We start from the raw sequence: 21,053 nt of genomic DNA, 5'->3' as shown, positions 1-21,053 counted from the left end.
GCTGGGAACAAAATTCTGTTTACTCTGCTCAGTAAAAGCTACAGCCATAATAGCAATAATTAATTTGGAAAGCTTACTGAGAGTGAACTGAAAAGGAGTATGATGAAAGTAAGGGGATTGTGCAGAAAGCATCAGCTCAGAGCACTACCTATCCATTCCAAAGTATCCTCCATAGCAGAGTACAAGAGGGAAGTCATTTCATACCAGGTTTATGCAGGTCCAATTCCACTGATATCACTGTAGTTATTCATTTACACTAGTATAAGAGGCAAACCAGTGTCAATCCCAAGGGCTAGGTTTAGCTTTGCAACATTTCACTGGAGTTCAGCAAATGCTCCTAGGCACTTATGGGTTATGGACTTTATCTGAAGACACATAGGGTATAGTCAAGGGGGAAAACAAGCCAGACATAATGCAAAAACTTAAAATGTTAATGTGACCTTTATTATACAGCACAGTGTTCTGTGCATTCTAACAATTATATATAATATCTATAAAACAGACAGTTGAGAATAGCACTAAATGAAGCCTTCTTAACCCACAGTCACATCTCTTAAAAATACCCTTATGGACCTGGTACAGAAAGGAAATTAGTATTGCAGAAAGTTATAATACAAGGGGAAAATTTTAGTTTGTTCTGGATGTCAATTTCCTGGTTATTGCACTTTTTCCTACACACTTGGTAAGTTTGTTACCTTTTCCTTTAACAATGTAATATACATCAGTCCTTTAAAGTTTAAAATAAAAAAAGCAATACAAAAATCTAAAGGCATTACAATGGGGCTGTACAGTTCTTAATTTCTCCCCCAACCCCGAAAATGTAACAGTTTTCACCACTGAACTTCAGTCAGCCAAGGTTCAACAGGCTCCCAAAATAAAGGGCATAAAGTAAAAATAAAAACCTTTAACATTAGTGCCACTTAAGCCCCTGAGGGAATTTTTAAATGCAGATGTGCTCCTGTTTTCTCCTGGAGAGGAAACCCTTGTAATATTAAAGTCTTTAAAAAAAAAAAGTCACATCACTTTTAGATCTTCAAGTAGGACCAGCAGGTCCAGAGAATGCAATATAAACACAAAGGAAAGAACAGCTATTCTTTCACCACGGGATGCAAAGGGATTACTCAATCCCATTCTGAAATTCTACAGAACTTGTCACCATGTGTAAACCAATATAAATGTAAATATCCTCTAACCCTCCAAAGAGAAACTGAGGAGGAAAAAGAGGCTAGCAACACCATTCAAAAAAAAATGTGCAAAGCGTAAACTGGAGCAGCTTGCTTTTTAGTTTAAAAAGGAACGAACAAGCTGTAGAGTTTGTTTAATGTAGTTAGCAACCCTCTCAAGTAGGTTTAGATACATGTTCGGGTTCCCCCACCCACCAACCAGCAGTTGCCCAGCCAAAGAAAGTCCTATACATCCAGATATACAGTACATTTAACAGCTATACAGTGAGTAACAGCAGTGGCAAAGCATCAGAACATTGAGGCTGGAGTCCTCCAGCATCACAACGATCCAGTCTTCCACTGCATTTAGGAAGCATTTTCTTCCATCTCATTCCACAATATGTAGTATATGAAACAATCAAGTCACTTCTGTCCTGGACAGAGCAATAGCTGAAAAGTTGCTACCTTGGTAAATCAATCAGGGATGAGTGGCTCTTATCTTTGCACAGTAAGCTACTATCAGCTTTCAAGTTTAAGTCTTAACCTTGCAACTATGTTTGCTCGGTAAATTAGATTTATCCTATTATTACATGCTTCCAACTCACTGACTGAAGAATAAGCTTTATGCTGGAGCACCTGGAACAGCCAGCAAATTAGTGGCAGTTCGTAAACCTCAGAATGCAGCTTAGTAAGCAAAGCTTCCATTCAAATCCTTTTAGATCTAAACCCCACCTCTGCATCTTTAGAGAGGCTGGAAATGAAAGCTGGGTAGATCTAGTGGATTTTGGAGGCAGAGTGTGCCATTGGTTTGTATATTTTTGCAACACACATTAAGGCAGCCTGAGCCTTTTGAAGGATTTCTGTCTTATGCAGAGAGAGTCTTGTTTAAAATAAGCAAATGATACTATTTTACTGGCACTCACCACTGATTTGGGTCCACATACTAACAGAAGTCACCAGAATTCTTGTTAAATAACATGGAGCTCTTTCTATATGCTTAACAGCGAGGGTACATTTTATAGTACCATCTATCTATTCATCTGCAGGCCATGAAGGCTGCTTCATATGAGAGAAATACAGAGCCTATACAAGGCTGTCTGTCAATTACACATTAACAAATATCCAAGTTTGTTACTGCCTTTCGGTCTGCTAGAATTAGACTCACATAACTGCCTTTGGTTACATCATTAGCTAGTAAAGCCTTTTAACAGGATAATCATTTATGCATCTTGTTATTCCTTTGCTTTAATGAAGAGTTCTTACTTCTGAAGCAAAAAAAGAGGTGATGTGAAATCTGCTATGCAAGAGGTCAAGTGCCAAACGGGGGGGGGGGAGGGGAGGGGAGGGGCGGCAAGAGAGTAGGAAAGTGGCTGTGTATTAAGTGTGGGAAAACTTGTGCAGGCCTCTGTTGTGGATACATAAAACAAAAACAAAAAAACCCAAAGACTTCAAGGTACTTACAATCAGCATTAAAAAGGCACAGGATAAAAGTCAGGAAGGTGCCACAAAGGAGAAAGCTATACAAGACATTTCTGGAATTGCATATATAGATTTAAATTTTATTCATTTATTTTTTTGTTTTGTTACACAAACTATGTCTATCGCTGCAAAAATACTGACCTATACTCTTCTAGTTCTCAACGTAGTTACTAGCCACCACAGAACAAAGTAAACGGATATAAAACTGATTAATACTGTTAAAGTCATTGGTGGCATAGATATACACCAAGGCAGTGACGTTCCTAGTAATAGTCCTGCTTTGAAAAGATTGGTTTTTCTGGGCATGTGATTTATAGCTGCTGCCCATTTCTATTCAAGTTACTGGAGAGGCTGCAAGCTGTCTGTGGAACTATGACTACAGTTTTTATGCCATCATCTGTAGTTAAGTAAAAAGCAATCTTTTTTAAAAAGCATTATTTCAGTTTTATTGCACACAGAAGATGGGTTAAACTAGACTGTTGAGTAACACTGCAGGGTTATTTATCCCTCTCCTTTGTTCAAGCTGTTAACAGGCAAAAGGCAACTGGCTGTAATTTTGCTTTGTACCACCTAGTCAATTCCAGCAGCAAGGTGTAATAATTTTACATGCCTGCATGGTTTTGCACACGGCACACTAGATTTCCTGTTAAAATGAAGCCTCTGCCTGCCCCATCTCCTGAAGCCAGGGGGTGGGGGGGTGTGCTGTTATACCTGGGGACAAACTGCCAAGTAATCAGTTTCCTCACACATACAAAAGGTGTCCTCCATTCAGATTCCATTCTTCTACCCCCACCTTCCCGCAAGCACTACTAAATATCAACCTTGCCCAACCAAATGCAGAGGAATCACTGTGGCAAGGGTGTATTTTCAGAAGGAGCCCTTCATGTAAGGGGTATCAGGACTGTCCTGCCCCACACACACCCTGCAACTGACCTCTAATTTTTAATACAACCAAACTGCAAAGCCCAAGGAAGTGCAGAGATCAGATGTGGACACAGCAACCGCTGCACCCCCGCTCCCGCCGACCTGTTTTCCCTTGGGTACTTTTTCACCCAGCAAATGACTTTAAAAAAGTTGAAGAAATCTTATTTAAAATGTCTCTACCAGAATTTAAAACAGTCACTGCCTTTACACTTAGTTCAAAACGAGGAAAGCATTTTTAATTAAAAACACAAACTGGTAATTTTCCAGTGGGTTTGGACACCAGTCAATAGTTGCTAATGACGTCTTGTGTTTCTATAACGCTATGTGCAATTTCTCAGAGCCATTTGTTTGAAGTCCCCCATCTTCCCAAAAGCCTGGGAAAGAAAGGCCAGGTTAGACACCCCAACAACCACTATTAAGCAGAGTTATCTGAAGCAATAACTTGTTTACAAAAAGTGGTCTTTCAGGTTAACAGTAAGTCAGAAGAAAAGAAAAAAAGTCAGATAGCTTATGATTTTGGGGTATTTCTGCTGCAGTGGAATGCAGAAATTCCCCCTTAGGTAAAGTGTGGATGCTCTGATCCTGTCAATGTAAACATACTGAGTGTTGTAAGAAGCTAATGTACAACGACACTTATATCCCCCCACCCCTTGTAGCCTAAGGGTTCCACCCCAGGTAGTTACCGTCATTTGTCCCCCAAACCATCCAAGCTCCATTTTGAGGATAAGGAAAGCTGGTGGATATACTAAAGATCAACCACAGATAGCAGCAGATGGAAGATACTTTGGTTCAACTGTTACCACGGAGTGAGAACTGCAGTAATAAAGCCCTAGGGACTCAGTTGCTACCTAAAGCATTAGATGCTTTTCCTTTGGTCAGTCCGGAGGGGATTAGCAGAGATCCCTTGCAGTCCAAATGGCCTGGATTCTCCATCTTTTATTTATTCACTCATCTTTGTAATAAAAATGGGGGCTGGGGTAACTTGTGCACTGGAGTGGAATTTTTCTGGCTGCTACCCAAGTTGGAACATCCATAATGCTCTCAGAGGCGAGACATCTTTTGTTTGCTCCAGTGCAATTCCTGTTACCGAGAAAGAGCTACTTCTTCCAAAAAGACAACTGCAAGTAGGGGGTCCGAGTGCTCCCATAATAAAACAGTTCTTTCATGTTTCCTTCAAGTAGAATCATCTAACCCTTTGTTTGACTGTTCAGAGCTTGACTTGCAGAGTCTGTCCATGATCCGCTGCAGCATGGGCTGGACAATGCCCAGGAGGGGACGCTGGGAAGGGTCTCCATCCCAGCAAGCTTCCATCAGCTGCCAGCATTCCTCATCAAATGCAGGGAGGCGCTCTGGGCGTACTCCTGGAAAAAGGAAGAACAGGGGCTGGTAACTGCTATAAAATCTTGACTAAATAGGCATAGGAGATCCTTTGATGTTAGTCACTGTGGCTCAGATTATAGTGGCTAGGGAAGAGTCAATGTTAGCAGTTCTCAAGACACTCCTAGTAAAGAAGGTGCTGTTGTGATAACTGGGTCTAGAAATGTATCCTAATTAGGAGCTTCCCTGGGAAAAATGAGCCTAAGATCATAAGATGTAATAATAACCTATCACAACAAATGATGATGGGAAAAAGGTAAGAAAGGGAGGTCAGTAGACTGAATTAGTCCAAACAAAAAGCCCTATTGCTATAACCCCAGGACTGTGTTAAGACTGTGCCTGGTAAACAAGAAAAGTGTAGAACCAAAAATTGGTAAAATCAAAACTGGTGTGTCCAAAACTAGGTCTAATTGGTGGACCAAATCATGAAGGGGATGAGCTATTACACACATCCCTCCCTTTTGGGGTCCATAACGAAGAGACTTTGGTGAGAAAAAAATCTGGCTATTGGAACAAGCTTCACATCATGGCTGCCACCCCCCTTGATCTCTTGGGTCCTTGTCCTTCATCAACCGGACCCTGAGAGATGCCCGGACCGGACCAGACCAGACCAGGCCAGGCCAGGCCAGAGAGGGGGACCCAGATGAATTCACCAACTCTACCGGCTCCTGCTAAATCCCAAATACCACTTGGGATGAAACAGGATCAAACTTTAACAACCACCATCTCAACTAACTTCTCCTTTCTTCCAAAAGGACAGTTATTTACCATCTAAAACTGTCGAACAGAGGGACGGTCCTAAAACTCTCTTCAGTGAAAGGGAATAAGGGATATTAATTGAAAGCCCTATTTAATACTTTACATTTCAAATGCTTTAACGGTTTGTCCTCCTTTTTTGCATCCTTTATTAAAGGTTAAAAGGATTTTTAATGGTGTTTGTGCCATATCACTAAGTGACCTGGCGTCCCTGTATACCAAACCCCAGACCTTGTTTAACACGATTTAATGTTGGACAATGACCGACTTACATTAATACTTTTGGCCCATTTAGTCGATCTAAATTAATAGACCAGTGCCCAGCAGTTTCCCCAGCCACTTCAGATGGGGTTTTAGGAGCTGTAGAAATGCGTACTGTTAAATCCCACAGCTGGTAATGGCAGGAGGCACCAAGCCAAGTATGGATGTGCATGATTCAGATCCACTGGAGCAGCTGGCCACAGGAAAAGGCTTAATAGTACAGGGGAAAGATCTTTTTCAGTAGCTAGCCCACAACTGCAGAACTCAGACCTGGAACACGAGAATGAATGCACATCTTGCTTCCTTCTGAACAAATTCATGGTTTAGTGTCTCTCATACATGGAAAAGTTGTAGACAGGCATTAAAAAGAATAAGGCACTTATACACGTAAAGTATGTGCTACCACAGTATAGCAACTGCACTGTTAAACTATTTTCTAACTTGGGAAGTAGAAGTTCATTGCTCAGAATGGGAAACGATAATAGACAGTCTTCCATGGTAAAAGATTTTCAACCTTCTACTCATCAATGATCCCCAGCATTTTACAATTTTAGCACCTAGTCAAAACACTTGAGAGTGAAGGATTCGGATGGCACCTGGAAAGAGCAAGGAATTAAGCATTCCTTAAAGGATGATGACATATCCGGCTGTTTCTGGGATGTGGTTTACTCTACCTTCTCACCTTCATACATCGTCCTTTGGAGGCAAGAATAGCATTTAAAACGTCGTGCTAGCACCGTTACAGTAATCAGCAGGGACAGGTTGTGTTTTATCGGAAACGATTTTAGAACCGTGCCAGTAACTAGAGAGATTTCAGTTAAACCTTAAGTGACAGGCCTTCAGCATATCCCACTCAAGTCTGCCCAGATTCCAGCTAATCTTTAGAGAGGAAAAAGTGTCCAGTGTCATTTACCCATCTATACTCTTGGAGGGTGACAGTCTGCAGTGCACTTTTTACTCAAAGGCCAGTAAATCCACAGGGAGGCTGGAACTGAAAATACAGTTCCTAGTTAAGAAAAACTAGAAGGGGGTAAAAAGGATTTAGTTTTCCCAAGAGGTTTCACACAGTAGTAGATCATCTAACAGCAGTGCAGCATAAAATCATACATACCTCTCCTAACATTGTTCCAAAGGTGGTCTTTGCTTGCGCACCTCTCAAAGGCCTCTGGTAACTTCACGTGTCCTGAACAGATGTACCAAAACAGGATACCAAATGCATAAACATCCACTGAGTTATCATATTTCCCTGTGGCAAATGAGCAACAAACAGGTTTGAGCAACAGGACAAATGAACGTCTCCAGAGTTTGCCACCAATATAAAATAAAAGGTACAAAACTAATTTGAGTATTTGCATCACAGCCTGGTGTGTGTTATTGTACAGCATGGAAACAACCTAAGGCCTCCAATCCTTCAAAGCAGTCCTAGTAAAGCCCAGGGGACTACTTACAATGTACAGACGGTAAGCAGATGCTTAAGTCTTTTCAGGATCAGAACCTAGCATGTTAACTATGAACACTTGATTAAATCAGGAGCATCTGCATGTTACCCTTTGAAGGATACACAAACAGGTTTGCTGTGATCACTCTAATCTTAAAAAAGATGCTGTTCCTGGTGACATTTTTGTGCTGCACCTAACAGGATAGGGTTCTGATCCTGGTGGAGCCCTTTAGAAACTACTGTAAAAAATGAAATAGACCCCCCCAAAAATGGGGGGGGGGAGAGAGAATTTAAAAAGGAAAAATAGTTGGTGTCAGAGCCATAATGCTGCGAGTCAAATTTTGAGTCAAGATTTATTTCATCTTGGGGAGGATATCTAGGTTCATTTCCCATCCTCAACTCTGAATTTCCCCAACTTACTCTACGATTTGTATGAAACCGTTTATCAGACCCTAAAACACAGCTGACCTTTTTTTCTAAAATGGTTTGTACCAGAGAGATTAAATAACTCCAATAGCCTTTCCAGTGTATTAATTTGTTATTGACTTCTGTAGGCCATATGAATCCCATAGTAATCTCTCTTCTCATAAAAGGAAAAAAGAATGGAGATGATCATCACTTAGACTGAAAATACAGGAAGGTGAAGTTAAATGCACAGTTTTGACTATGTTTTCCCCCTCCAGAGTTAAAAGGCATAGTACAGAGTTTGGGGCCTTCAGGACTGGAGCTGCAGACAGTCAATAGAAGATTCCATTCACCACCTTACCTGTAAAGAGCTCAGGAGCCATATGGATGGGTGTCCCAACAATACTGCCAGACATCATAGCCTCAGGCTTGCAGAATCCCAGGTCCGTGATTTTGGCTCGATTCTTTTTGTCAAGCTGTAGAGCCATCCATACATCAGGTGATGGTTAATCATGCTTTCAACCCTATTATTGGCTTTTTAATATTAAAAGCAACTTTACAAAAATGTATTCGTGTTTGAATTGTTGGGAGTTTGCACTAATTACTGACTGCTATAGGACTGTAAGAAAAGAGTAAGTAACAGGACAAGTTTTTACATGTTTATTAACCAGGAGGTATGGTCTAGAAGTGTGAGAACAGGACCAGGAACCAGAAAGTCCTAAATCTAATCCCATCTGTAACAAACTATCCTCTCACAAGTCATTTCACCTCCAACCCACTTGCAAAATAATAATAATGCTTCTACAGCTGACAGGGACATTGTGATACTAATATTTGTAGTAAGTGTTTTGAGGAGTTCATGAAGAGTGCCATCAAAGTGAAAAGCATTTGTTCACAAGTCTTCTTACGGAAACATTTACGTGAATAAGGCCATTATTTCATTTACTGTCAATGTTACAAACAATTTATTAGTTCCCCTTTGGCAGTGGAGATAAAAAGGCTTTTAGAGACTAACCAAGAGAAAGTGAAGTATAGAAAGATCACCCTTACCAATACATTTTTAAGTTTGATGTCCCGATGAACAAGCCCCTGACTGTGCAGAAACCGGATCCCTTCAACTACATCCAGGGCAATCTGCAATCGTGTCTCCAGTATCAGCCCAGCCTGAGGAAGAGGTGCACACAGGAGGATTTACTAATCCCACAAATGTAAATTATTTTGTATTTGTGGGATTTCCTGGTCCTTTCCAGTAAATAATATCTAGCTACTAAGTGACCCTTTAACACATGCAAGGAGCTCCTGCCAGAGCCATGGGTGAATGCCAAGCAATGGAATGGACTTGGCACGAGCTGCTTTTGTTGCCAACATCCTGGTACATTAGTTTAACAAGATTCTGAACATGGTATCTGCTTATCCTGGTCTGTTTAGTTCTTTTGATCAGTAACGAAACATGCCGTCATGATCCCACTATTTACTCCTGAAGTGGCTGCTAAACTGGTACAGACAGCTTGATGGAGTCAGCGAGGACTGCAGGCAGCAAGATGAAAGGGATGGATGTGCCAACAGCAAAAAGGCCACATGACTTCTGAAAGTAAGGTATCCGAAACATTCCAAGTTGTCAGCTGCTAAAGATCAAGCAATGCAACAGCTCTTATGCCACCTTCACCAATACCGGTCAGATCAAACACAGTACAGTAGTCTCAGCCAGATTAAAGGATTATGTAACTATTACAGCAATGCAACTGTACTCCATCCTGAAGACTTCCCCTTCAGGAAGATCTTGGTTATAGACCACTACCCCAAGAAGTCATGTTTCCTTTCACTTCTACAGTACACAATCTAGGTTTTTTATTATTCTTATATTTTATGCCTTTGTGTGTTTAAATCAAACTAAGTGTTGTCCATTCTACTGCTATACCGACACAGGGCACAGCGTCCCAGCTTCATGCTGTTTACAACAGTTTGAAGCACCAACTGTTCAATTGGGTTTGTCAAGCAAAAGAGCGTTCTTCACTTTCTGGTCTAGATAGTCTAGTATCACTGTTCTGCTAGACAGCTGCTATGTTCCACCCCACAGGTGGATGTGCTTCAGGTTGGCAGTATGGGTGAAGTGATTCCCCAAAAGTTCCCTGGGCTGAGAGGGATTTTTGAAGTGTAAGGTGCTGCAGAACATAGCTGCAAACCGCAATCTGAAAAAGCACCTGAACTGGACCTCTCACATAGAAGCTGAGAGTTATACCCTGGGAAATTCAAGTATCGATTCCATCTAGCATTTGAGCCTTCAGCTAGTGACTTCCCTTTTAGGGGACTTTCACTGTCAGATACACTGGCAGTATGGTAGCCTGTTTAAAATAGGCCAACACAGCTTTTCCTACTTAAAATGGCCATTTGCAGGCCTGAACTCTCAGCTACACTAATGTCGCTTTACACCACTCCAGCAGTATAAGAGGGCCTTCATGTAAAGGAGAATTGGAAGCTCCTAAAACATTACAGATCCATAATTAAAACTCGGCCTAGGTATGTCAAAAGTTCTCCAAAGATGTACTCAGATGTATTTTTATGGTTGTTCTGCAGCCCAAATTTAGCAAATCAAAGATATGGTCCACTTGCACATTTAGCTTCCTGGCCGTTTGAATCACAGACCAGAACTGGCTAAAGCTAAATTTTACATGCAAACACAAAATTTGCAACAGTCACAGTTAAGTAATCTGCCATTCTCATCACTTTGAGTGCTGCTGAGATTGTACATGGATGCATGACATGCCTTCCATGTATTGCTAAACAAATACTTGCTCTGACTAAAGTCAGTTACAAATATATTGAGGGAAATGACACCAGAAAGTGGTAAACAGACCAATAGCTTTCTTCTAGACCAGTTTATGAATTCAATTGGTGCTTCCAGCCATTTTTCCTTCTCACCCTTAGTCCTGTGTAGAGATCTCTGTGCAACCGTTCCATTATCAGTAGGACAGCAATGCTGGAACCTCCCCCATAGCTGTAATCTATCACAGACCCATGGAGATCTACCAGTCGCTCATGCTTTGGTAAAGACCTGTAGAAACAAAATCAGAACAGATCAACATCTGGGAATATATTCCCATAGACTACAATTCTGCCTAGTTCCCCTCCTTCCCTCTTACATCAAGCCTAGCCTCCTTATAAAGGACCCAACATCTGGGCTCTTAACAAGCGTAGTAGGACAAGACAGGAGAGGACTGACAATGCTGCTCATTGCTACCACCACTATGGCTACAGCAAAGGACAGATCACTGAGTCAGTGTGTTGTAACAGAATTGTCTGCACTGCAGTATAGGCAGCTCTATACAGCCAAGGCTGGTTACGTTTCCTACATTGTAGTCCCACTGTCATTTTGTTCAGTGAATGCAGAATAGTACACTTTGGGCAGAAAGAGTGCACGGTACTAGATGAAGGGAGAGACAGTACATTAGATACCAAGGCCAGGACAGGGACAACTGTGCAACACTATGCAATACTAACTCTGACTTTTATTGCATGAAGCAGCAGAGGACGCGAGTATTGCAGACACAAGAGAATCAGCCCTGGGGAGAGATGAGGTGGGACAGCAGGTGAGCTTTGCACTGTCTTGTCTATTCTATAAGTAGCATTGACAGTCATCTGAAAGTCCTCACTCAAAGTTGTGCAGCATTTAGTGGCAATCCTCAGCACTGACCAAGTTACTGGGAGCAGCAAGGAACTACACTGGACCAAAGTCTCTGCCTCAAGCCACGTAAGCCAACCTGCATAGCTATCTGAATCTAACCAGGTTCAGCTGGCATTTGCAGATTAGAGGAGAGTTTACCAATACACACCTCATATAGTGAAACTCAAGTGCAAGGTCATTCCAGTGCTTCTCGTCTGGAGGGACGACGGATTTGAGTGCACATGGGAAATGGCCTCCCCAACTATCACACAAGTACACCACTCCATACTGCCCTCGGCCCAGCTCACGGCCTAGCTTCGGTTTACCTGCAAACACACAACGTGTCAGTTTGATCAGAGGTAAATTTTCCACGTTCTTCCCCTCTAGCATCAGTATCTGGCTAGGATGATGCCATAAACTGAACTAGTATTTCACATTCACATTCAGAGGGAGGTAGGTAGGTCCTTCTTGAAATCAGATAGTTTAGTTGTTAGGTCGGTGCTATATTGGAACTGGTATAGGCCACAATATTTATATGCAGAACAGCCAACAGCCCTGTACAATCGCTCTCTGAACTCTTCTGCAAGTGTGACTCACCCCCATATGATGAGGTACCAAAGAGGAAAAAGGGGAGTTCTATCTTCATTGCTCATTCAATCCTTTGTCTAATCTGAGACTGCCAACGCAGGAGACATAGCAATGGTTGTGGTGGTTTAGGATATAGACACCTATCTGTAAACGAACAGGAATCATTCCAGCTAGCAGCATACAAGCCACACAACCCTCAGACAAGCTTTTTGGTCAGTACCCACAAAGGCTGGGTTTGATCCCATGACCACAGAAGTTGGTGGTTCCATATCCCATTACCAACCCTATGAATCATCCCAGGGAGTCTCATAGGATTTAAGAGTAAGTCTTCAAAACAAATCTCTGTATCTTTATCGAGCCTGCCTAAAAGTTCTTGTTAGGCCCACAAATTTGTTGTAAAGTTTTTCTTTTTAAAAATGAGCACAGCATTGAAGTATATTTGATTTAAACAATTAGCTTTGCAAAGTTCTATAATTTACACCCCGCCCCTCCATAGAATTCTCCCAGTTCTGAGTCTACAAACTAATTGTTTTTAGCTATCCATCCTACTGCCCCCTGATCAGCCTTCCCACAACATCCTATACTAGAAGATGGGCAAGGTTTTCCCCTTTCATAGGCCTGCAGGCCTCGGAGCAACCATACCCAATACGTCGACTTAGTTGGCAAGTGTCAAGTAGAAGCAAAGTCAGAAGCAAATCAGCGTTCCAGTCAACACTATTCTGGTATAATAATCTACAGCTAGATGAGGAGTCCCCCTTGCCCTTGCTCTCCCAACCCCTGCAGAAGCAGGACAGAACTAATCCAAGACACACCCTCGCAAGAGGCTGGAAAGAAGATCGGGTGTAGATGCTCACCATGTAACAACACATCTTGCAGAGACCTGCTCTCCAGCGAGAGGCGTGCTAGCCGAGGGGCATGGTCTTTCCGCACCTTCAGCCAAAGGTCTTCTGTTTTCTCCAGCCTGCCTGAATGGCCAGCCTCTAGCTACCAAGACAGAAGGCCAGAGATTATGTGTAGAGTCATTCCACATGGTCACATGCCTCACATAGAAGCAAAAGGTGAAAGCAAGGCAAGACACTGGAGTCTATGGGGTCCCATTTTCAAGATGGCTCATTTCATTAGGGCACCCACTTCATTGCAGGGATGGCTCTAAGTTAGCTTGCCATGCTAATGAAGCTGAAGCATCACAAGCCAGAGTGTCTCCCACTAGACAGGCAATACTTCTACACTGAAGAGGACAGCAATGGGCTGACTATTCTGCCCACCATTTGGCCACCTCACTTGTGACAGTTCTGGTTTCCCAGAGTGGCACTGTACAGAAACCCCAATTTGTTTCTCCTCATGAGGCTCTGCATTTGCACTGCCCACCTCACAGCCCCACACCTACCTGTCGCAGAGAGGCTGCAAAAGCCTCGTGAGAGCTGTTTAGCCTGGTCCGGAATTGGCTGCAGATGCTCTTCGCCAGCTTGGAGGCGCTGAGGCTCTCAATAGCATCCTGAGCTACTTTCCGCTTCCACTCCATGGTGATAGCAGGTGGGCTAACCCAGGTAATCCGCTGAACTATCTAACAGAACAGGACTAAACCAATTAAACTGAAGGGCCAAATCTTGCCCTAAGGCCTGATATGCTACTTCCTTCTTTTGAAATCTTAAGAGGTCATCTGAGGACAGAACTGGGTTCAGAAAGAAGAGCAAGTATGGTTCTTTGAGATGAGTTGCCCACACAGCTTTTACTCTCGGCATGCAGGTGCCCTATGTGCATGAGTCCAGTTTCTTTTGAATAGCAATGTTTCATTGGAGCCACATCTGCACTCTGCACCCCCTTGCTCCCTGTAGCTAAGTGGGCAGGGCCAGCTGCACCTGTACTCCATTCCTTCCAATAAGGATCCCCTAGGAGCAGAATTTCAATCATCAGGGAAGGAGAGTGGGTCATGGCATCTTTGTGGACAACACATCTGAAGAATCACAGTTACTGTAAGTAATTGTTCAAGTTGTTGTCCACAAAGATTCTACACTTGGTGATAAAAAGCAGTTTAGTGTCTTTTGAAGCAAGGTCGGTCACTTGCTGTGGGAGCTCCCCTGTACCAACCAGCCCATTGTCCATTACAGATGCACCTTGATACCTTGCCTTTAGGTGGGCAGCCACCACAGCTAGGACTTAGGTGAACACCTATCGGGATGCTGAGAGACCAAAGGGTAGAACTCTGCTGATAGTATGGAAGTTCTTGCCAGGAATCCATGAGCTGGAAGGATTAAGATGGGAAAATACATACCTTGAAGGTCAAGAGCAGTGAGCCAGTCCATGGGATCCAGAGAGGAGATTATAAAGTCCAGGGTAACCATGCAGAATTTGAAGCAATGGCTAAAAAAGCATTGAGACAAAGATAGGTGAGGAGTCTCCCAACTTTGAAATTAGGATGCAGTGGGAATGAAGTCCCTGGCCCCTGAACTCTGTGGGGGTGTGGACTTCCTCTACCACTCCCATTTAAGTGAAGCAAGAAGTGGACTCCCTCAGCCTCTGATGAGAAAGGCCCCTGAAGGAGGACTTAGGGGATAAAAACAGCTTGAACCTGGATCATCAAGACTCAGCAGTCCTTGGTTATCCCATCCCAGGCTTCCTGGAAGCAGGACAGGCTGTTGTCAAAGAGAGGCCTGGAAGGAGGAGCTGAGGGAGGTCTGCCCAAATGCAAAAAAACAAATAAAACACCATTTTTGCTTGAAGCCCCACACTGTGGGGCAGACTCAGTAAAATCACTACCCCTTCCTCAGCAGCTCTAAAGTCAGTAGCTGCGGATAGCATTGAGACTAGTTTCAGTCTGTATCACGGTAACTTCCTCTCTGGGGCTGGGACATACTGACCCAAGAATTTCAAGGTGGCTTTGGAGTCTTTTAGGGAATTAAGTTCCTCATCCATATCACGATTAAAGAACTTGTTGCCCTCAAACAGGAGGGCTGATGGTGACTTGGACCTCTGGTGGATTTCCTGATGCCTGCAGCCATGAACCTGGCTGCTGCAGCCAATGCATCAAATGCTGCTTGAAGTGCCATTCAGGCAGTGAGCTGGCCTTTATAAGGGATTTCAATTCCTTGTGCTGGCCCTTCAGGAGTCTGTCCGTAAAAATGGAAAATGTACCGTAACAGGAAGTCCTTCTCTGGTAGCAGCACCTGATTATTTGCCACTCATATCTGAAGGCTTGCTGAGGAGTATACCTTCTTCTTGAAATAGATCTCGTTTCTTGGGGTCTTTATCCACATGGGTAGACTTGGGCGGGCTTTGGTGCCTCAACTTTCCATGAGCCACCTGCGCTATTAAAAAGAGTCCCGGGGTAGGGTGCTAGTAAAATATTCAAACCCTTTCACAGGTACCTGGTATCCAACAGCCCCTTTTGATGTTGCTGTGACCGAGGCCACTGTATGCCAAGTCAAGTGGTCAGTCACCAATGGGCATGGCCAGTTACACTGCAGAGGAAGGCTGCAGGACATTCAGAAGACAGACACTCAGCATGTTCTTGCATGACTTCCAGTGGAATATTTAGGGTCTTCAACACTTTTAGCAAGGTCTTGGAAGGGCTTTAAGCTCATCCACAGAAGTAGCAGTTGGGGGCTTAACTACTTCTATCTGCAGATGGAGATGGCCAGAGGCTGATAAATCTGTGGAGTAGTAATAATCTCCACCATATTCCCTCTCACCCTCCATAAGCAGACACAGACAGGAGAGAAGCCCAAGACAGCTTCTTTGGTGAGGGGGATCTGGCTCTGGAGACAGTGGACAAAGCTCACTTCCTAGAACAGAGGCTCACTTGTAGGGAGACCAGTACTGCCATGGCTGGTACGGTCAGGGAGGATGACAAATGAGTGGGTACCAGGAGGGCTGCTCTGCATCCCTGATGATCTTCCAGTGCCTCTCAGAAATGATCTTGAACTCTGCCAGATCCTCACTGCTCCAAAGCACAACAGCCATTGGGACTGCTAGACATTCACAGGAATAGCAGGTGCAGGATGGGCAGACCTTGAACTCCAATGACTTGGGTCTGCCCTTGTACAGTCGATCTATACAAGAAAGGGATTCCTTGCGTAGCAGAAACCTTCTCACTACTCTGTTTAAGATTAAGTAAGTAAAGCCAATTGGCAAAGAAAACCGATCGATCAATACTAGACAAAGACCAGCACTCCCCCCGCCCCCCACAGTAGGAAGAAAAAAAAATAGCGTCCTAGCTGCACAAAGTTAGGAACATCCATACAGGAACCGCAACGGGCAGTAAGAAGGAACTGATTGCAGGAGGCTGCTGCCCCACGCCCCCTATGCCTTCCATTATGAGGAATGAAAAGGTACTCCGGGCACAGGCACAATCACAAAAGAATCTAATCTCATGTACGAAGAGCAGAATCTGTATGGACACTCACTCAAATAATAAATAATAATATAGTGGTTTGCCTGAATACTTGTAACAAGCAACCATCAAGTCAATTCTTCGCTTTGTGAAGCATCCAGCACCCTTTTAGGGGCACATTATTAATTTGCACATTTATGGCTTGTAAAAAGAAGTATAATTCTGCAGAACAGAGACAAGCAGAAGTTATTAATATTTAGTATCAAAGTTTCATAAGCAATCCCTGCAGCGTTTATAATCCAAGCAGTCCATCGTTCTAGTACGAGACTCAAGGTGTGATAGTAACTAGTCTATTTTACAGTCCAAACAGAAAGGAATGTAGACAATTCGTACCTGTTTGATCTGTTCCCAAAGCATTCTGGTTACTGATGAGCCCGAGTGAAAAGTGACTTCAACGTGATAGGCTGCATTTAATATCTGGAGGGGGGAGGGGAGGAGGGGGAGAATTAGCAAAGTAGGACCCATGACTTGCTTAATTCTGATTCAGTATGGAAAACCGACCTAGAACAAATAAGAGCACTGGTCCTGCAAATCTTGTATCTTGCCTCTGGCAATGGTCTATACCCGATGTTGCAGATGGCTCCCAGTCTACCAGACCAGATTACTCCGTGTATTTAATCCTTACCACACCCTTACATAGACAGGTAATTATCACCATTTTACAGACTGGGAAACCAAGAGGGACGTTAAGTGACTTGGCAGAGATCATACAGCAAGCCTGAGAAGAGGGGAGAATAGAATCTACAATTCCCCAATTCTACCCCCTCTTCTCTAGCCACTACGTCAGTTTCTCAAAGATTTCTGCTTCCTTCTATTGATTTTAGTAGGGCTTGTATTTGTATTGTAGCTTTGCCCAACTCTTCCTTGTTTTTTTAGTGCTGCTCTCTTATGCTATCAGGATAAAGTCAAGTCTTGCTGTGACAGTCCAACAAAATTCTTTGTAAAAAAATAACGCTACGAAAATTCTCAGCAACTGTTTGAGCTACCGTACCTGTTTGAGATAATTGCTCGTGATATGTACTGAAACATCCTGAGACTTCTCCAGACTCCTCAGGCATCTCTCCAGCGTCCCCACAAAGCTTTCACGCAGGTAGTCTACGGAGCTTATCAATTTGTTGGCAACCGCTTGGTTTAACCGAGAAATGATCAGTTCCTGGATTTGCTTAATGCAACATTTAATGTCCTTGGAACTCACAGGCTCCCCATTCTCAGGAATTATAATGTCTGCAAGAAGGAAGGAAGGAAAAATTTGTACAGCCAGGACACAAAGGCATCACAACTGTACTATTAGCAGTCAAACATGACAAGCTTCTGCACTGTGTTTTGCAAAGCAGCTACAGCACAAGCTTATGACAGCACTTGTCTCGACACTTTCTGCTCACCCTCCACCCCTTCTAACACTATTAAATGTTAGTTAATATCTTGAGTTATTATCTTGAGTAATTATTGAGTAATTGAGTAATTATCTTGAGTTTTGACTTCTAGGTCCTGTTTATGCTCTTGGACAAACTGCTGCTAACAATAGTTTGTGAAAGAAAGCTAGTTGAAACCATGTGGACAGGGGCCCCTCCACTGCTCCCAAGGGAGCATTACAGTAAGATGAAAAGACTGAGATGGGGGGGGCGCTTTGGTTTTGTTTTATTTTGGGGGGTGGGGGTGGGCAGGGAGGAAAGAAGAGATGTTCTGAAGTAGGATGATTAGCACTGTTCTTTCAAAATCACAACAAACTGGGCTTAAAAGCAGGTGGAAGCTGTGCAAGCTTGTTCTACAGGCATGCATCCCACTGCATCCCTAGGGCCATATACTAAATCTAGGACCAAAGACACAGATGAAAGGCTAATTCATTCACCATTTGACCCCTTGGTGATTGAGTTGTGTACTTTTCTTTGTTGTGTACTTGTTTCCCAGTAAGAGAAATATTAGGAAGGTTTTAATACACTCCTGCTCTTGATGTGACTAAATATTTTGCTCACCATTCAACTAGCAAATGTTTCAAGGCTTAAAAAAAAAAAAAAAAAAGATGAGCAAAGCATTACATATTAGATCAACTTTCTTTGCAGAGAGTATGTAGTTTCTGAAGCATATTCAAATGGTGATTTGGGAGGGTGGGGGAATTCAGGCCATTTGCCTGTTTTTAACTAACTCAGTGATTCCCAGACATTCCAAAGCCACAATCTCACCCCCTCCAGTACATTTTCAGACACAGAATTTTTTAGTTCTCAGCACTAAGTTCACTGAAAAGCTATCTGCTCCACTAAATGCAAAAAAGTTTGAGACTCAAGTCTCTAAATATACTTTTTGATTCCTTGCACGCCCTACGGCAATTTCAAGCCAACTTAATAGCCTGTGAGAACAACATACACACCACTGCAATGCTTGTGCCCGATTGTTTACATTTATAGGACTATTATTAGCAGTAGTATTGTAGTAACCCAGTCATAGAACAGAGCCCCATTGTGTAGACACTATACAGACAGAACGAAAGGGTCCCTCCTGCCCCAAGGAGCTTATAATTAGCTCCCAATTGGGCACTAAAGCTTGTTTTCAGAAGGCTGCTATACGAGTCAGTCTCTCTCGTGATGTACTTGCCAACCTCCCATCTAACCCTCAAGATGGAAGGGGACAAGAATTACCCTGCCCTCTGATTTCAAATGCACATCACAGCGATTTCCCAGTCAGAACTGAAATCTGGTCTGAGCTCTGTTAAAAGCAAGGTCTCATGCAAACCACTTATTGCTGTACCTCAGTTCCTCCACATTATTCCTCACATCACAAAGATTATCTGGTGCTTATTCAATGCTTGGTATACAAAATGCCAAGTATTATTCAAGAGGTAACTAGCTGGTCAAGTTGCATGCACCACAGCCAGTTTCCCCAGTTCTACAGCAACGCTCAGAGGTCAGGCTGGAGCCCTGTATTTGAACACAAAATCCAAAGGGAGAGAGTCTAGCTTCTTTAAACATAAAATCAAGTGACTGACTTATGACATCAGAGGCCACAACAGGAGAATCTACCTTCCTTCCTGCAGCAAAAACTCTCAAATGCTGTTGGCCCTCAAGTTACTGCAGTCTGGTTTTACATTCTCCTGAATGCCCAGCTCTATACAACTGCGTGCACGCTGAAGGCATGTACTCACTAAAGGCTACGTCTACATTACAGTTGAAAGCGCGATTAGATCTCAAGTAGACACACTCACACTAGCTTTAAACTACCTAATGCAGCTAAAAGAAAAAAGCAGTGGAGACATAGCAGCACAGACTTCAACATGGGATGTACACGCTTACTAGGGACTTTGGGTACATACTTTCGTTGCTAGCCTGTGCAATCATGTCTTCACTGCTATTTTTAACTGCACTAGCTAGATTAAAGCTAGGTGTAGGTACACCTCCCCAAGCTGCAGTCACATCTGATTGCAGTCTGACTGTAGCACAGATAAAGCCCGAGGACTTGTTTAGCTCCAAGCGCAACATGGTGCCCATAACCCAACTCCCATTCACACAAAGTCTCTAGCTCCAGTTAAATGATGCTTTAAACTCTAGCTACCTGGCCCAGCAGGGGATGTGGGCTGAAGCTTGAGTGCTGCTGATGCTCAAATAATCTTTAAAAAATCTCAAAGGGTCCTGCACTTAGGACGGAAGAACCCAATGCACAGCTACAGACTAGGGACCGAATGGCTAGGCAGCAGTTCTGCGGAAAAGGACCTAGGGGTGACAGTGGATGAGAAGCTGGATATGAGTCAGCAGTGTGCCCTTGTTGCCAAGAAGGCCAATGGCATTTTGGGATGTATAAGAAGGAGCATAGCGAGCAGATCGAGGGATGTGATCGTTCCCCTCTATTCAACATTGGTGAGGCCTCATCTGGAGTACTGTGTCCAGTTTTGGGCCCCACACTTCAAGAAGGATGTGGATAAATTGGAGAGAGTCCAGCGAAGGGCAACAAAAATGATTAGGGGACTGGAACACATGAGTTATGAGGAGAGGCTGAGGGAGCTGGGCTTGTTTAGCCTGCAGAAGAGAAGAATGAGGGGGGATTTGATAGCTGCTTTCAACTACCTGAAAGGGGGTTCCAAAGAGGATGGCTCTAGACTGTTCTCAATGGTAGCAGATGACAGAACGAGGAGTAATGGTCTCAAGTTGCAGTGGGGAAGGTTTAGATTGGATATTAGGAAAAACTTTTTCACTAAGAGGGTGGTGAAACACTGGAATGCGTTACCTAGGGAGGTGGTAGAATCTCCTTCCTTAGAGGTTTTTAAGGTCAGGCTTGACAAAGCCCTGGCTGGGATGATTTAACTGGGAATTGGTCCTGCTTTGAGCAGGGGGTTGGACTAGATGACCTTCTGGGGTCCCTTCCAACCCTGATATTCTATGATTCTAATACAGTGGGGATTTAATTACTCCAGGACACTAATAACACTTTTAATCAAGTGTTATTTCAGTGTGGACACTCTCACTCAAGCAGAATTAACTCAAACCAACACTGCAGTGTAGACCAACCCTTCATGATTATGGCTGTACTTAACGTGACTGATACAAAGCAAACATATTCTAAGTCACAGAACAATCCTTCTCCCTCCCAACCGTGACTGCACTTCAGAGACAAAAATCTGGATAC

General features: G+C 43.2%; 1 protein-coding gene across 4 annotated transcripts in view; it reads right to left on the bottom strand.

The window, feature by feature from the left end:
- Positions 1 to 422: 422 nt before the first annotated feature.
- Positions 423 to 21,053, bottom strand: part of DSTYK (dual serine/threonine and tyrosine protein kinase) — a 61,150-nt gene continuing 40,519 nt past the window's right edge. Inside the window, exons 4-13 of one of the 4 annotated variants that reach the window (XM_073320147.1) lie at positions 17,434 to 17,666; positions 16,776 to 16,859; positions 13,440 to 13,616; positions 12,907 to 13,036; positions 11,634 to 11,790; positions 10,723 to 10,855; positions 8,854 to 8,967; positions 8,165 to 8,279; positions 7,072 to 7,206; positions 423 to 4,927 (exon numbers count right to left, since the gene is read on the bottom strand). In XM_073320147.1, coding sequence (XP_073176248.1) covers positions 4,740 to 4,927; positions 7,072 to 7,206; positions 8,165 to 8,279; positions 8,854 to 8,967; positions 10,723 to 10,855; positions 11,634 to 11,790; positions 12,907 to 13,036; positions 13,440 to 13,616; positions 16,776 to 16,859; positions 17,434 to 17,666 — 1,466 coding nt within the window. In that variant the 3' untranslated portion in view covers positions 423 to 4,739. The remainder of the gene's footprint in view (positions 4,928 to 7,071; positions 7,207 to 8,164; positions 8,280 to 8,853; positions 8,968 to 10,722; positions 10,856 to 11,633; positions 11,791 to 12,906; positions 13,037 to 13,439; positions 13,617 to 16,775; positions 16,860 to 17,433; positions 17,667 to 21,053) is intronic. The other 3 variants (XM_073320148.1, XM_073320149.1, XR_012155832.1) reach the window with 3 other exon arrangements.

This window comes from Lepidochelys kempii, chromosome 21, assembly GCF_965140265.1.
Source record: "Lepidochelys kempii isolate rLepKem1 chromosome 21, rLepKem1.hap2, whole genome shotgun sequence".
NCBI classification, from domain to species: Eukaryota; Metazoa; Chordata; order Testudines; family Cheloniidae; genus Lepidochelys; species Lepidochelys kempii.
The sequence above is the reverse complement of the archived record's forward strand: the minus strand, read 5'-3'. Positions and strand labels throughout refer to the sequence as shown.